The sequence below is a fragment of the Gymnoscopelus microlampas genome (genome assembly GCF_963454915.1).
Source record: "Gymnoscopelus microlampas genome assembly, chromosome: 3".
Classification (NCBI taxonomy): Eukaryota; Metazoa; Chordata; class Actinopteri; order Myctophiformes; family Myctophidae; genus Gymnoscopelus; species Gymnoscopelus microlampas.
In genome coordinates, this window is record NC_139940.1 from 13,718,367 (window position 1) to 13,735,912 (window position 17,546).

At 44.0% G+C, this 17,546-nt stretch overlaps 2 protein-coding genes across 2 annotated transcripts; both read right to left on the reverse strand.

The window, feature by feature from the left end:
- Positions 1 to 2,116: 2,116 nt before the first annotated feature.
- On the reverse strand, positions 2,117 to 11,946 carry LOC311042151 (adaptin ear-binding coat-associated protein 1-like). Its single transcript, XM_084052708.1, has 7 exons — positions 11,827 to 11,946; positions 8,214 to 8,314; positions 4,664 to 4,768; positions 4,160 to 4,241; positions 3,664 to 3,772; positions 2,546 to 2,693; positions 2,117 to 2,381 (listed from the first exon to the last, which is right to left on the reverse strand). The coding sequence occupies exons 1-7, from the start codon at positions 11,919 to 11,921 to the stop codon at positions 2,269 to 2,271; spliced, it is 753 nt and encodes a 250-aa protein (XP_083908834.1). The 5' UTR covers positions 11,922 to 11,946; the 3' UTR covers positions 2,117 to 2,268.
- A 649-nt stretch (positions 11,947 to 12,595) lies between these two features.
- On the reverse strand, positions 12,596 to 15,357 carry aicda (activation-induced cytidine deaminase; the record flags this gene model as incomplete). The annotated part of the gene is made up of 5 exons (XM_084052682.1): positions 12,596 to 12,646; positions 12,894 to 13,009; positions 13,710 to 13,992; positions 14,456 to 14,621; positions 15,338 to 15,357. 5 exons carry the CDS (start codon positions 15,355 to 15,357, stop codon positions 12,596 to 12,598), a joined length of 636 nt encoding a protein of 211 aa, XP_083908808.1.
- Positions 15,358 to 17,546: the final 2,189 nt, after the last annotated feature.

Below are 17,546 nucleotides of genomic sequence, written 5' to 3' on the forward strand. Positions count from 1 at the left end.
AACATCTGTCAGGTTTCGTGCACGTGTGATGTACTGTATCACTGCAACTCGTTCCTTTTCCCCCTCTTAGTAGAGTAGTTCACTGAAAAAAGTACTTATTTTCTATCAATTACACACCCCATGAAGCCTTTTGTCGCATTCCTAAGCCAATAATTTGATGACCGGTCAATAGGAGACTCAGTAGGAGACTCTTCGAGTCTCCACCGGTCATCAAATTATTGGCTTAGGAATGCGACAAACACAAACAGATCTCCATAAATTCAAGGCTTCATGGGGTGTGTAATTGATAGAAAATAAGTTAACTAAGTCATATTTTGGGTGAACTACTCCTTTAACGACAACACCATAAAAGAGTTGAAACACTGCATCTCACATGGACTGGCTTGGTCCCACACTGCATTTGTTAAGAGCCAGAAAAACAAACTTACGTTACTGTAAATCTTAAAGATATGGAGTTTGAACACGCTCACAGGTAAGCCTCTAGTAGTATGTACAGTGCAACCTGGCCTAAAGGGCAACAGTAGCTGATACACACAGGTCTAGGATCTGTTCTCGTAAAAAGAGTGGCCGGGAGAGGAGGTGAGCTCGACCCCTGGGGCACAAGAGACAGTGCAGACACAGGCTTATTGATGGGAGGGAGAGAGAGGTTGAACTGGGTGACTCACTGAGTCACAGGCATCAACAAACCCCTCTGAGCAGGACATGACATAACGTGAACTAAATCATCCCTCTGTTTCGTTAGAGGCTGAGATGAAGGGCTTTCTCTCTCTCTCTCTCTCTCTCTCTCTGACTCCCGTTTGCTCTTAGAGACCTCATCAAGGTTAACACGTATACACATGATGAGCCTTTGTGAGATGTTGGTGGCTGTACAGGCTTTATTGCCACGACAAATGCCTATTTCTCTCTCTCTCCCCCCTCTTTCTTTCTCTGTCTCTCTCTCCCTCTAATCACGTCCGTCCGTCCCCCCCTGTTCTCTACTCTCACCCTATCATTCTATCGTCTATATTCCTCCATGTTCTGTCACTCAGATTAGGTTGTGACTAAAAACAGTGTCACTGTGACCAGTTCCTTGCACCCAGGAATAAAATAGCTATCTTGACAACTGACACATCATTCTGCGCCAGGATGGGAGCTGCGGTTCCAGACGATAACACTAGAGTGCGCCATATAGCACTAATATCTAGCCGGTCTAACAGGCGACCATAGTTTAGTGAAAGGTGGATTCGAGTGGCTGCAAGCTTCACCTAAGCATATTCACATAATAAGTTTTGCCTTAAGAAATGTGTCTGTAACCACCTAGACAGGCAGACTGGCATCGCCGGTCAGTGCATATATGATTAGACCCCCCAGGCGGAGACTTGGAGGAAAATGAGCTACAACACACGCACACACGCACGCACACACCCACACCCACCCACCGACACCCACACCCACACCCACACACACACACACACACACACACACACACACACCACACCAAGGACAATAAATCTACTGACGCTATATACATAATACAATAAATATTCTCTGTACATAAATTCATTCATTGATTATTATTAGTTTCATTATATGTCCCCACGGGATCATCTCTTTACGATTAGCCCTCAGTCTTCACCCTCTCAGTGATCTGGTTGTTAGGAAATAAAATGTAAAAACATGGGGCGAGGTGTGTGTGGGGGGGGGGGGGGGGGCAAGGCGTGAATGAAAAGATGGAATGGGGAAAGTGGAGAAGTGGAAGCTTGTGCGATGGAGAGAAGGAGGTAGATGGACGGAGACGGAAAAAGGTGTAGAGAGAAGAGCGGTGTAGATGGAGAGTGTGCCAAGGTGCGGCGGAGGGTATGACCTATGGTTTTCCTGGAGGAAATGTCTCCATAATTACCAGCGTGTCTATACTCTACTTAATAGTTATGGAAACTAAAATACGTGATATGCAATTATAAATGGCTGAAGGTGTCACCCTCCCTGCCACGCAAACCCCCAATAGAAAAAGTGTAACATTTAGGGGACGTGGTGCAAGTCACCTTGGGGTGAGACAGGGATGGGATTGGACTGTGCAGTCCAGTGGAATGTGGCTCAGGTTTTGTTCAGGAGAAAGGCATTGTGGGAGTCAGAACAGAACTGAACAGAAAGAAGCTGGTTAGATGATTCTGGGAGACGTATACCTACTGGGTCCCACAATTGGAATAAATCAAAACAAAAAAAAGCACTAAATGAATTTATAGAACGACAAGAGAGGTGAGGAAACGAAAAGAGAATCTCCCATCTTCTTTACTGTTGAGTTGCAGAATCAAAGTCTCCCCACAGGTCAGAGCTCGGTGTGGCGTTGAAGCTGACTGGAGCCTCTGAGGTCGAGTTACTAGAATCCAGATCTAGCAAGCAATCTTAGAACAACAGAAAACAAAATAAAATATAATATAATATACAATGTACAGCAGTAAATAAAGAAATGCATAACTCAAAAATGTATAAACTCAATAAGAGATAGATTAGTTATTAGGGATTATGGCAGACATTTATGAAACGTGTCTTTGTTAAAATGATGTACCTGTGTTAGTTCCTCCTGAAGATTGCTGTGTGTTGTTGTTATCTATTATCGATCTGCAAGTTGGGGGCGGGGCTAGCTTGCCCCCAGGAGGAGGAGGGAGGAGCCCAAAGCCCCCTGAGCTCTGAGGACGGGCCTTCTTCCTAGATTGCTAGAGTGGTAATAGAATTGAATACGTGAGAAAGAAATCACGATGTGTGTGTGTGTGTGTGTGTGTGCGTGTGCGTGTGCGTGTGCACGTGTGTGTGTGTGTGTGTGTGTGTTACAGATAGGGAAAAAGAGATACAGTACATCTACAGTAAGCTCCAAGAATAAAAATACAAAATCCATAAATAAATAATAAGAGGGAGTAAACAGTATGTACTGTATGTGTGTATGTACACTGTATATACACAAATCCACAGAGCGCTGCCCTGTAGGTGGCGCCGCCATTGCTGCGGTGTCAGACTCGGTCAGCTGCTGCTACGGTTCTGTCCGTCTGGCTGTTGGAGCAGCCATAAACCACACAGGTTCGTCCCGATTTTCTGTACATCTTTGTAAAGTTAGTGTTAGCAAAAGTTAGTAAAAAGCAGGTAAAAGAGTAACGTGAGCAGTCAGTGACAGCAGCTGACTGACATCGCGCAGCAGCAGCTGACCGAGTCTGACACCGCAGCAATGGCTGCGCCACCTAAAGGGCAGCGTTCCGTGGATTCGTGTATAGGCTACTGTATGACTGTCCCCTCTAAAGTGGACCAATCTCATGTCACTACGTTACGAGCATGACATTACTAACCAACCACATCACAGCAGCTGTTTATACCAGGTTCAGACTACATAACATAACACTGTCCTGTCTAAATAAATAAAGTTTTTTGAAAAAACGTCAAAAAGAAATCTGCTTAAAAAGGCGATACAAACGAGGCAATCTAGAGGTGTGCATAGTTGAAACACAGGGCCATGTTTCAGCCATGTTTGTTTCGATATTTTCAGCACACTCTGTTGGAATATTTGCAGACAAAAAAACATGCAAACATCATTAAAATACTTTTTTAGTGCTTCGCTAGGCTAAACTAATAATTCTGCACAATGCTACAAGAATTAGACAGACCATAAAACTATTTAGTGTATACAGTCATCGTTACCCCAATATTGAGAGTGATGGTCTGTCCCTCTTTAAAGCCCAGGTCCAGTTTAGGCGAAGTGTCTGGGGCTTGAGCCTGTTTACTGAACTCATCGTCCTGTTTCACCCACCTAGGATAGAGAAAGAAGGTTCATAGAGAGACAAAGAGAGAGGTGCAGAGTGAATCAAGTGACGATCAACTATTATAATCCACTCCCATATTCCATTGGGGCACCTTGCTGGCTCAACCAGTTAATGTGCTGACCAATTCATTCCAATATCTCAGGTTCAAATTAATCTCCAAACTTGTGTTACAACCCCTCCACCTTTCTATTCCTGACACTTCTCTCAAACATGACGATTCTATGACCCCAGGTATATCATCTGGCCTCTAAAGCTGTGACCCATGGAGTCTTTACAATTAGCGGTTTGCACAGACATGTGGGTGATTATTATGGCATATTATTGCATCAGTGATGTTTTATAATGGTCTATGATGGAGCAGCTACTGTACTTACTTGAAGTGGTCCTGAAGCGCAACATTGAAGTCAAAGGAATCTCCTCTGTCTCCAAAGCCAATGCCTATGAATGCACTGCGGCCTGACACAGTCCACACGCACACGCGCACGCGAGCGCACACACACACACACACACACACACACACACACACACACACACACACACACACACACACACACACACACACACACACACACACACACACACACACACACACACACACACACACACACACACACACACACACAAGCAGGTTTTAAGAATATTTGTATTGTAGTTACTAGTACAGATGCACACACACAGTAGAAAATGACTAAACTTCTGTTACAATAGTTCAGTCTGTGACCATGAGGTGTTAATAAACAATGGTTCAACAGATTAGTTTGGTTTTACAAAATACACATAGAATAAACACAGACTTCTACGGTTGGCTACCGCTATTTGGATAGTTTTGTCTTCTTGACAGTTGTCTAGTTGACTGCTTAGCAACAAACTCCACCCACCACCTTCATCCTGGATACGGAGCACAAAGTACCGACTGGAGTCGCTGACTGTTTCCACGGCAATGCCGGGGTATTCATCCACTGGAGCCTGGGCAAAGAGCTCCCCTGTGGGAGAGAAGGACAACCATCAGTGGTGGACAAAGTACTCAATCCCAGTACTTGAGTCAAAGCATATATACTCCTGGTCAAATATTACTCAGCTACAAGTGAAAGTTGCTCTGTCAAACTTTTACTTGAATTAAAGTAGTGGAGTACTTGCTTCTAAAAGTACTTAAGTATTTAAAAGCACATGCTTTAAAAAATACTTAAGTATTCAAAAGTACAAATTACAAAATACATTTTATTTTTAACATCAATGCCTTACTGTAATAAAATGTCAACAAATATCAATAATTGTGAAAATAGCAGATCTACAATCTCGCAATGCGTGTGACGCGTTGTAAGCTTGTAGATCTGCTATTTTCACAATATTTCCACTATATTAAGTAAAAAGTACAATATTTGTCTTTGAAATGTAGTGGAGTGAAAGTCATAAGCCAAAAATAGAAATACCCAAGTAAAGTACAGATACTAAAAAATATACTCAAGTACACCACTGACAACCGACAGCTGATTAGACAAACTAGCCTTTCCAAACGGCTTATTTATATTGCAAAGCCTATAATTCCTCTGCTGGGAACGGCAACTTTCAACTAAGGCGCGCTCAAGATGTTTTAGTCAGATCAAATGAAAAGGCTCGGTCAAGTTTTAGTCGGGAAGTGGAGCGGGGGATAGCAAAGAGGAACAGAAGACTCTGGACCCGATCTAAGACCCAGAAGGAGCACATCTGGATCTTAACCAACACAACACCGTCACTGGACATAGGAAATATGATTAGGCACAACGGGCAAGATAACAATCTCATTCACAGTCAAGGGTACCAGGCCAAAGTAGTGGTACAGTACATAGCAGTGAAGTCCACCGATGGCAAGAACCAATACCCTGCCCACATACATTGACCTGCTTTTTATCCACGCTAGTGCCGGGTCTCTAAGGATGGCCCCGGTCCATCAGCCCATCCCGCTCACCAACTTTGGTCCCAAACAATTATGTTTAAAACAAATCCTTAAAACTACAGACTGGATTGCCATTGAATTGGCTGTGTATCTTCATGCTCCCACAAGGAAGAGCCCTAATGACTTTGGTGATTTTCCTGTAGTGCCACCATTAGGCCATAATTTCCACTTGCACAGAATACATCTCAAAATCTACTGTATGGGCAGATTACCACTGCTGAGCACAATCATGGTCCCTGAACCATGCTGATTTTGGTGACCCCATGGCCTTCCCTCTGGCACCACCGTTATGTTATTATTGTCTCCGCCAGGCCGAAGGCATGGCGAGAGAGTATGTTTTACCCTCCGTCCGTCCGTCCGTCCGTCCGTCCGTCCGTCCGTCCGTCCGTCCGTCCGTCCGTCCGTCCGTGTGTGTGTGTGTGTGTCCTTCAGTCTGTGAGCAGCTAATCTCCGGCACCGTTGGCCCGGTCGCTCTGAAACTGTGCACACACACTCCCTGGATGCCAATTCAGAACCTCTCCCCCAATTTTTCACATGGGCCTGTTATAGCGCCACCAGGAGGCCGATTTGTGCAAAACCTATTTTTTTTTACATTACTCCTACAGATTTTATCCAAACGTCATGCAAATCGGTACACAGTATCTCTATAGTCATGTGATCAACACGGATCTGTCCGATTTCCCATATTCCATCCTCATTGCCTAAGGTTGGCTTCCAAAGTTTGCAGGATTGGTCTGTTTTGAACAAAAAGCCTAAAACTATGCACGCAGCTTGCGATTTCCGTGAAATTTCACACGCACATTCCCACTAGGCCGAGGAAGAAATGGCACCCTTTTCACATTGGCCTGTTATAGCGCCACCAGCAGGTCTAATTTAGCAAAACACATTTTTGGAACAAAATGCCTCAAATCATGAATGCAGTGTCTGATTGCCGTGAAAGACCTAAGAATAAATGGCACCCTTTTCACATTGGCCTATTATAGCGCCACCAGGAGGCTCCGAGGAGCACTTTTTCTAGTTATATTAATGTTTTAATTCATAGTACTTTATTTTATTTTACTTTAAAGCTTCTGCTATTGTTTACAATATAATGTATGTCCTTCGGTTAATATAAAATATAGCAGAGCCCCTCCATAATTCTGGCACTAATAATAATCACATATATATTTTTTCCCCCTATAGCTCCACTAGTGAGAGCGCATGCCTCTAGGGATGGCAATGTTGGTAATTTCAAACCTCTTTAGGCCAGTGTGGTGTAGCTAGCTAGGCTTATAGAATATTAGTGTTGTTTTTCTTGAATGTGTGCATTCGGCCAGTTATTTGTGTCCAAAATGTTGGCAATGTTTGAGTATTTTAAAGGTGTACTGAGTAGCATTCTGCCGCTTGTTGCCTATAAAAACAACTTGCAAAGAGTTATGTTTACAAGTGACATCATTCCCATAACCCAAAGGAATGACCACATGTTTCCAAATGACATATTTGCCATAACCCAGAGGGACACATCGGCTGTTTAGATCCCATAACCCAGAGGGTTACGGGAGCATAGTATTGGCTCGTTGGTTTCATGGGCCATAAGCAATGGTTGAGTAGTGTCATTTTATGATACTATTTTGCAATATTATGTAAAATACTCAGTATCACAGGGTACTCAATAATAAAGCACTCATATTCAGTTCTGTAAAAGTGGCGCATCTAATTTTGTATAATGTCAGTTTCAAATAATATTATTATGGGGCCTGGCAGTGGCAGCCCATGTGTCATGGGATCCAGGATTTCTAGCCACGCCCCTGTTCACAGTGTTTGGGGTAACGGAATACTTTCTGGGGTAACGGAGTAACCTAACGTGTTAGTTTTGCAATTAGAGTACTCAGTTACTTAGTTCCCTGTCCCAAAATAATGGTGTACTTCATTACATTTAAGACCTATATTTCCCTGTTCTTTCTGTTGCCACGAAGGAAAAGGAAAATCCAATACCAGCTCGTCTCTGTCAACGGAGACGTGCACAGATATTACACACAAATCGGTGACCGATGCCTGGCTGTGGTGATTGCGTAATCATTCTATTCAATGGGTCACCACTTTTGGTGTGACACACGGCTGACGGTATTACTCGTCTTCTTTTTATTACATTAATTTGTCGCAACTGTGCGACAAAAAAAGAGAGGTTGGATAACACATGTGGTCCTGGCTGCAGCTGCACTCTTGATTTTATGTTTATACCAATCTTCCTCGCAGGTGGGTTTTAATCGTCGGTAATGCAAAAATAATCTAACAAGTTAATTTTCTCAGAAGATAATCCTGTAACGTAACGGAATACTTTTTAATTATGGCAGTAATCCTGTAACGTAACGAGTTTCTTTTAAAAGCAACGTTATCCAACACTGGTCGTTATGTTAAAACCATGGCATGCACGTCTCCTTTAAAAAAAAAAGTGACATTGAGTACAGGGATGAATCATGATACTCCTATCATCTCTCTCTCTCTCTCTCTCTCACCAGAAATCTTGTCCTCCAGCTTCACGTAAGCCACTTTGCCACGGGCTGTGACACGCATGCGTCCTGTCCAATCAGGAGCGTCCAGCTTCCAGTCAGCTGCCCTGTGAGAGAAAAGCCAATGAGAGAAGAGATACAGTATGTTAGATGTAGGTTTACTATAGGCTATAGCATGCTGGATGAAAGTGGTATTAGAACCGCAATAAGGAAGTAAATAAGCAAGAGACAGGAGTTTTACTGATACCTGATATATTTTCTTTTTTTTTACCTTCAGTTTACCAGGTACTCACATGAGTTCAAAGATCTCTTTTTTTATCAAGACCTGGCCAAAATGGCATCATAAAAAAAGACAAATACAATATACAAGACACAGAAAGACAAGAACATAAAAAAATCCAAAGATTGGGATGGGGTGGAAGAACAGATCAGAGGATAAGGTGGTTGCTGGGGAATGAAGGTCATGTTGATTAAATAAATATAACACCGACGACTAATAGTATACAATAAAACATCGATCTCGTCCTTGCCTATAAAATCAGATGAAGTATTAAAAGCCTGCGTTGAGCCTGAGTCGTTTTTTAAATTAATTCCAGGCAGACGAAACAGAGAACATGAAGGCCCTTTTCTCAAAGCTGTGTGGATTCTGGGTACTGAGGCAAGTGAGTAGCCCTGTGAACGTAGGTTTGATGTAATGGTGACGTGTGAACCAAGATAAAAAAAGGAGCTCACCAGTGATTGATTTATAGATGATACCCCACTCCCTGCTGTTATTGTGAAAAGGGTGTGATGGAAACACTTGACTTGACCAGTGAGTTGTGCAGAACACACACACACACACACACACACACACACACACACACACACACACACACACACACACACACACACGTGTGTAATGTGAAGTGAACTGCAGCCTGACTAGCTAAGTCAAAATGCCTCACCAAAAATCAGGAGCACAAAAAAAGAGAAAAGCCAGGGTACAGAGAGAGGTGAGGAGCTACACAGAGTAGACTAGCAAATAAAACTCAACCTTTATTAACCACTTAAGCCCTATATACTTTGTCGTACAATAAATAACGTAAATAGCCGATCTACAAGCCTGCTATACAAATAAACTTGCCTGGCCTTGCCATAATTGCCTTTAGTTTTGCCTTAATAGAGACACACGGCCGGAAGCGGAAGGCCTACAAATTCACGCCCAGTTGAGACAGCGCCGCTACTCGAGGTCCGTTAGAACGATGAACTGCACCTGCCAATGCATTCCCTATGAGAGGATATGAGAATTAGCCTACTTCTAAAATATTCCTACATTAACTGAAGACAATATTGATTTAAATAAAAATATGTTTCCAAATGTATGGAGTGTCTTTGTCAACATATCTTCTTGTTTTCTTAATAGTTGATTTCACATTTAATTTGCCATTTCAACGAGTTACCCATAATGTTAACACAGCAGAGGGTAAACGGCAGACAGACAAGTTGTCGCATTTCAGTGACATCACTGTATTTACGAGCGCCGAGCGCCGACCAGTGGCGTACCCACTGTAGAGGCAGGACAGGCGGTCGCCTGCCCAACTAAGATCTCGCCTCCCCTAGAAACTCCAAACAACCCGAAAAGGTGTCATTGCATGCTTAATATCCTCAAAGTCACGCACCCAACAAGCTTTGAACTGAGCAGATTGGACCTTCTGTTCCAGAGATAATGACCAAAACATCTTGAAAACGGCCACTTTCGCCACTTTTCTGGGTATTGAAAACCTCAAGGGATGCGTCCATGACATATATACCATGCGACCCCTTAAACTCTAGATCGCCGATGCTGTGGGTAGTATATCGAGATGACAGATATGGGACATTAAAAAGGATAAATTAAACAAATGGCACACTTTATCGCTACAGCTTCAGTAGTTCACCAGTGAAATTACGGTATTTTACAATGCCTCTCATAGAGATTGCATTGAGAGCTGCAGTTCATCGTTCTAACGGACCTCGAGTAGCGGCGCTGTCCCAAAAGTAGGCGTGAATTTGTAGGCCTTCCGCTTCTGGCCGTGTGTCTCTATAGCTGGGTGCAACATAGAACCATTATAGGTCCCTAAACTAAGCTGAAGAACCAGTTGAGAACCTCTAAAAGAACCATACAGGGGCTGAAGATGATCTATGTACAGCAGCAGTGCTGTATAGCACATCAACCACCCCAAAGAACCACTGAAGAACCACCATTTTTTTGTGTATGTATGCAAAACAGAGAATGGTCTGGATGGGTCTATAACAGCGTTTCCCAAACTGTGGGCAAAGGCCTACTGGTGAGCCGCAAGGGTATTGCAAGTATAATAAAAAAATATTTGGCAAATTGACAGAACATTGATATTTTAAATTAAAAAAATAAAATAAAATATTACATGATACTTTGTGTTTAAAAACTTGAAAAATGTGTTCTCAAATAACTGCCGTGTTAAGTGGTCAGATGGGTGGGCCCTGAGCGCTTTTGATTTCTTATGGGCCCTGATTGAGAAAAGGTTGGGAACCAGTCTATAACTTTGTATTACTACAAGGCTAATTGTTTGAAAGTCTGTTGATATTAGAACAGGTGGGGGGCTGGCTGGTGGTCCTGGAGTGGATGTGGATTAGGGGCACTGTTTGGAAAATGTGTGTGTGTGTGTGTGTGTGTGTGTGTGTGTGTGTGTGTGTGTGTGTGTGTGTGTGTGTGTGTGTGTGTGTGTGTGTGTGTGTGTGTGTGTGTGTGTGTGTGTGTGTATGTGTGTGTGTGTGTGGGGGGGGGGGGGCTTATTTCAGATGTGAGAGAAACGTGACTCAATACATTGGACGAGCATGTCTCTGACCTATAGGGCTGGAGCTATTACGTCATCGCCTTACTCACTACTAGATCACGACACACGCAGTGCGTGGTCGCTGGTTATTAAACAAACAATCATCATAATGTGTCACATATCACATGTTATTATAATCACAGACATAATATATGCGCTACTGTTTGGTTGGTTGGTCCAGACGGGCTCCAAGCAGGGCTGATCACTTTGAACCACCTGCACCATATAGGCTTACTACACAATGTAAACAAGCAACTTATCTTTTACCGTGCGGCCACTGAACTGCGTCGATGCCTCACGTAGGCTACACAATGCCAGGTAGCATAATCTTTTTTTTATTGGCTTAGGACCTACATATAATATATGTCATCTGAGTGAGTGATTCACTTACTTATAAAGTCAGTTTAAGTCACCTCCTTGGTCACGTTTGTGCGCTGTCAGCAGTATTATTTGTGTGTGTTGGAGTGCAGTGCAGGCTGACAGACAGTGACACGGTGACACAGACAGCAGGTGGATGCAGCAGCCCATCGTCCACATATTTAACGTTAACCTTGAACTGTAGGATCGCAACACAGTAGCCTACATATTATTCCGTGACCTTCGACGCACAAACCACAACCGACATAACGGACACCGCGTGAGGATGATGCACGGATGGCACCCGGTGGGGCAGCTAGCAGTGGTGGTGGTGGGGGGGGTAGCTAGTTGATGCTCATGTCTCTGATCGGGTCAAGATGACAGTGATGTTGATGGTGATATAGCACCCAGTGGGTGAGCTCGCCACTCACCTGACACCCCGGTTCGACGCCCTCGGTGGGATCCGGTAGACGCAGACATCGGGTTTCACACAGAGGATCGACTCGTACTCGCCCTCGGTCGCCATCTTGACTCGTTAACAATTCATTCGGCGTCTGTCCGTGTCCGTGAGAGGAGAGTGGTGCCCGTGTGTGTGTGTGTGTGTGTGTGTGTGTGTGTGTGTGTGTGTGTGTGTGTGTGTGCGTTGGATGCGACGTGAGCTGTAATAGACAGTGTAGATGCGCACCTGCGCATGCACCCGCTGATACCGTTATCTACCGTTATGCTTAGGCCGGCCTACTATAATATGAAACGTGAAAAGAGCGTTTCATAGCAGCAAATAATAGATAATAATATAATGGATAACAGCAAAAGCAACACAATTTCTCAATTTGACAAAATAGTATTTTATTATATTAAGAAAATCTCAACAATCATCTTTATAGAATAGAATAGAATATACTTTATTTTCCATTTGCACAAATGCATATAATCTTGGAGCTCAGCTCCCAGGGTCAGCATTTAAAAAAAGACAGAAAATACAGACAAGACAGAAAAAAACATACATACTGCAATCCTACATACTGTATATCCTACCATACTCTTTAAAAGGCAAATAGAATAAATCTGTTACCACATGTCAACACATTCTCTTTTCTCACAGTTCTCAGTTCAGTTCAGTAGTTGTTGCACTATAGCCTAATGGTCAAACATTAGCGTACACCTTTCACTTCCAAATCAGCACCAGAGGATAAGGACAGTTCACAAACCAAGAAGTTTGAATGCATCCCTGAAATCCTCTGTCTCACAAGCCTGAGAAATAGAAGGGGAGATAGAGAGATAGAAAAAGACAAAAAGGGGTGAAATAAATATAAATGAATAAATAAATAAATACATTGTGTGGGAGAAAAGAACACATGAAAGAAAAGAAAAGAGAGCAGGATGTCATTATGTGGAACTCAGACTTCTGTGAAAAGATATAATTTATTTTAACTATAGCTTTCCCCCATCGCTGTGGTTAAGTAGAGCTTTAGTTTGTTATTTATGCAGTGGGTTTTACCTGGAGGATGCGGTTGAGTTTCCTGGCTAGGTGGACAGAGTTCTGGTGCAGATCATCCCAGGCCTTGAAGCTGCTCACTCTGCGAGCCACAAAGGTTTGCCAACAATAGTAGTAGTCTAGAAAGACACAGTAACATATGTTCATGTTTCTGTCTGGCTGTCTTTGTCTTGGTGATTGCTATGGATGTACGATATTGACATTTTGGCCAATATCTGATAACAGAACCCCCCCCATATTGACCAAAATCGATATGCTACTGAGTGAAACGGTATCAGTATCAATATCGGTCAGTATGGGAATACCACTTTCCAGCAGTGTAACTGTGATGCCGGGTGCAGATGCAGATAAAAAACAACAACTCTGCTTTATTATGACCTGATTAATTAGGCCCAATTAATTAGAACACTCCCAATTCCGATCATTCTCTCCTATAAAGCGCTCTTCCGCACCTCTGCACTATGTATAGCAACCACCACAGCAGGAGTCTGACACCGCAGTGCTCTGTGGATTCGTCTATTTACGGAGGAGAGCTATATTTTGGGATGTTGGACCTTCAAGTGGTTTATTAATCGGCTGATACCGATATATATATATATATATAATGCATCCATTCAATTTGTTTTCTGAAATATCTGTCGGCAGGGTTACCTTCTGTCCTCGGCTCCCACACCCCAATCACTCACTCACACACACACACACACACACACACACACGCGCACGCGCACGCGCACGCACACGCACACGCACACGCACACACACACACACACACACACACACGCACACACACAAAGACAGACACAGAGCCCTCTTTCTAACCTTTGTAGGTCATGACGGTGATCTCTACACCTGCCCTTTTCAGAGTCCTCAGACCCTCGCTCTCCCGCCTGTCCTCCGTGTCACAGAAGTAGAGGCGAGAGACGAAGATGCGGAGACGCAGGTTGGGGGTCTGGCTGAGGAACTGGACCAGTCTCAGAGAACAGTTGGCGCAAGGAGACCATGAGCAGAACCAGGTGACCGAGTAGTTGAGCCTCCCCTCTCCGTTACCTCCGTACCCCCATAGACCGGGGCACAGGGCTCCCAGGTAGCGAAGGAACAGCAGCTGTGGGGACAGGGACGGAGTGATGAGCAAAAGTCCCATCTCGTCAAATATGGCCACTTGGTCAAGTGCCAAGATGACGCCTTCACACATGACCAAGTGGCCATATTTGACGAATTGGAGGTGAGAATGTGTTGCTTAAGCACCAGAACTGGGGAGAGCAGAAGGTAAATGGCCCCTGGCTCCAGTCCTTGGAATGGCTAAGAGAATCGATCTCGCTGGGTCAAAGTGAATTTAAAAACACGTCTCCAACCATCACCTAAGGTCAATGTGTCCTCGAGCAATGCAATTAGCCCCTATTTGATCCAATGGTGCTGGGTATTGTTACAAAAGAGAGTTTTACTCTCCCTGGATCTAAAGGTTGAATATACCGTAGATAGACAACAGATTGTAAATAAATAGAAGGTATTCATTCCCTATACCCTTGCTTCTGAATGTTACAGCTCTGTCCCTATTCTTCCCTCACCTCCACATGGCAGCCGGAGCGGTTGTGGAGATGTCCAAAGTCAAAGGAGAGGGAGTTTGGTCCTAGTCTCCTCTTCACTACGAAGCAGAGGTACGTCTCATTTCGACCCCTCGCCCAGCGCACATTCTTATAGTGGAAGATGAACTTCTTCTGACCCAGAAGCACACTGAGACAGAAAATGAAGGAACACATTAAATATTGTTTTAAACATGACATTTATATATATCTTTTCCCCTGCAGAGACTTACTGCATTATACCCTATTATGTCATCATTGTAAATTACTTACAGTATTTACTATTTGGTGTGAAGAAACGTTGATACTTTTTTTCCCCCCTTCTTTTTCTCTCTCACACTTTTGGCTAATAAAATCTGATTAGATCCTATATTATACATATTGACTGGTGCACAATGAACATGGATACTTTTGGATATTTAACCATAAACTAAATACAACTAGTTGATTGAAATGGCTTAGTCTTCCCACTCGCTAATGAATCACTGAGTTAATGCAATTGAATGAATAAGATGAACTAATGTAAAACTTGTGGTTTCCCGACTGATGGTGGACATTTATATAGCAGTCAGCAAACACTCTCTCACTCTCAGTTTCATATACAGCATTAATGAAAGTAGGAGAAAGTTATTCATCACCGTGCTATTATCACTGAAACGTACTGATAACCCCCCAGACACTGTTGGAATGGTGTCAAGGTTATTGTTCTATTATTATCTACTACCAAGTTACACATAATAGTCTAATTAATCTCATGCCAACAGTATGCAAATGTTATTCTGTTAAACGATATGCAAACAAAGCTGCACATGATGATGCGTCAAAAAGAAATAGATACTAAAAAGATAATGTATCCATTTTGCTCACCTGTCTAGTTTACTAATCATTTCGAGAGACCAATTTTTCACACTCAAAACAGATAATCGAGCGGGTGTGGGTGATGAGTTGAAGTTACAAGTGAGTGTATCTGTAGGGGGCGGGGGGGGGGGGGGGGGTGATGAGGGTGGGGACAGAGACCACATACATCTAAACATAAACAGCTTATATTCAGAAAGACATTCTCTGGTTGGATAGAAAGATTTTTGAAAAAACAGCCAAGGGGAGGGCTGATAGCAATGACACGGCTGGATCCTGTTGCTGTTATTCTGCAAAACAATTCAAACCATAAATTATGTGTTCATTTGTAATGTCTTTACAGCATTGTCTTTAATTTAGACACAGTCTACGTGTGTGTGTGTATGTGTGGTGGAAAATAACTTTATTGCATAATGATTGAAGTGCGACCATAATGGGGTTTAATATGAGGCAATAAAAAGATTTTACTGGGGAGACATTACACAATGCAGAATTTACAAAAACAACTGGAGCGACCACACATGAATCCAGGAGTGTTTGACGTGATTTGTAACCTTTGGGAGTTTCTCTCGAACGTCAGTGAACACAGCCAAATGGCTGGAACTTTCCAAACCCGGTGAAAAGCTCACCCAGTCACCGGCCGCTCCACTTTGGTTTTCCCAGGTCATTAAAATAAAAAACTTCCAGATACCTTCTCGCCTTGATCCCGGCTCAGTTAGCAGGCCCAACCCTCCTCCTTCTCAACCTTTCCACCCAGCCAGTCTCCCCCCTTTTGGGGCCCCAGAAATGGGGGGATGGGGAGGGGGGTGGACCATGGGCGTACCCCCAGATCTCGTAGGCCCTGTCACCTATACAGTACCTACCCAGACCTCTGATTTAGGGTTTTCCCAAAGTGTGTCAATCTGGGGGGAAGCGCTGTGTGACCGACCACCCTCATGCAAAGTCTCCACATAGACTGACTGTATATAAACAGGCTAGACAGGGCGACCAGCTTTGACCAACTTCTGTGTGTGTGTGTGTGTGTGTGTGTGTGTGTGTGTGTGTGTGTGTGTGTGTGTGTGTGTGTGTGTGTGTGTGTGTGTGTGTGTGTGTGTGTGTGTGTGTGTGTGTGTGCGCGCTCGCACTCACTGCACACGCACGAACAGAGGCATGCATGCACGCACGTCACGCATGCATGCACGCACGCACGCACGCACGCACCTACTGCAAGCTTTCAACCCACCCACAACTGGCCTTTGAACCATAAGATGCTGTCATACATCCTGGGCCAAATTGGTCAAATCAGAATGTCTCTTCTCTTCTCTTCTCTTCTCTTCCCTCTAACGCTCACTCTTCTCTCCTCTCCTCCTCTCTTCTCCTTGCTGTCTGTTTTAGCCTGGGCCCCGTCCGGTCCGTTCTCTGCATACTTCGCAGGCATCCTGCTTTCCCATGGCTCCCCTCACCCTCTCATGCACTCTGCGGTTTGGGGAATTCACCGTTTCCCAGGGTGGCTGTTTTTGGAGCTCATCTGCATGTGTGTGTGTGTGTGTGTGTGTGTGTGTGTGTGTGTGTGTGTGTGTGTGTGTGTGTGTGTGTGTGTGTGTGTGTGTGTGTGTGTGTGTGTGTGTGTGCGCGCGCTAGCCATCTGTGTGAGTATGTCATTAACACAATCTATATGTTCTACCTCATCTGGAACAAATTTATCCCATTCAACCCTCTGATGGTGCGGTGCCCCCGACATTTAAACCCATTTGTGCCTATTTGTGTGTCTGCATGAGAGAACGACTGGATGTCAACTGTGAACAGTCTCACGTCACATTTCACTACTTTGACAATGCACTGAGACCTCTGCACACCCAGGACATTGTGTGTGTGTGTGTGTGTGTGTGTGTGTGTGTGTGTGTGGGTGTGAGAGAGATACTTTTTCATCTTCATGCGGCGATGTCACTCTTCTAGCCTGCATTTGATGCCAAACTCTATCCAACCACTTCCCACCGACCTCTGTGGCTTAGACCACAGCTGACCAGGGTCATCTCACGGTCACACATGAACGCTCACGTGCACGACCACACCTCACTGTGCGGTACCACTCCTCTCATGCACTGTGTGTGTGTGTGTGTGTGTGTGTGTGTGTGTGTGTGTGTGTGTTGTGTGTGCACCCGTGGTGGATTAGTACAGTGCGCTATGGGCAGACACGGCTGTGCATTTTAACCCATAGTCAGGGGCAGAAACCGGCTGCAGG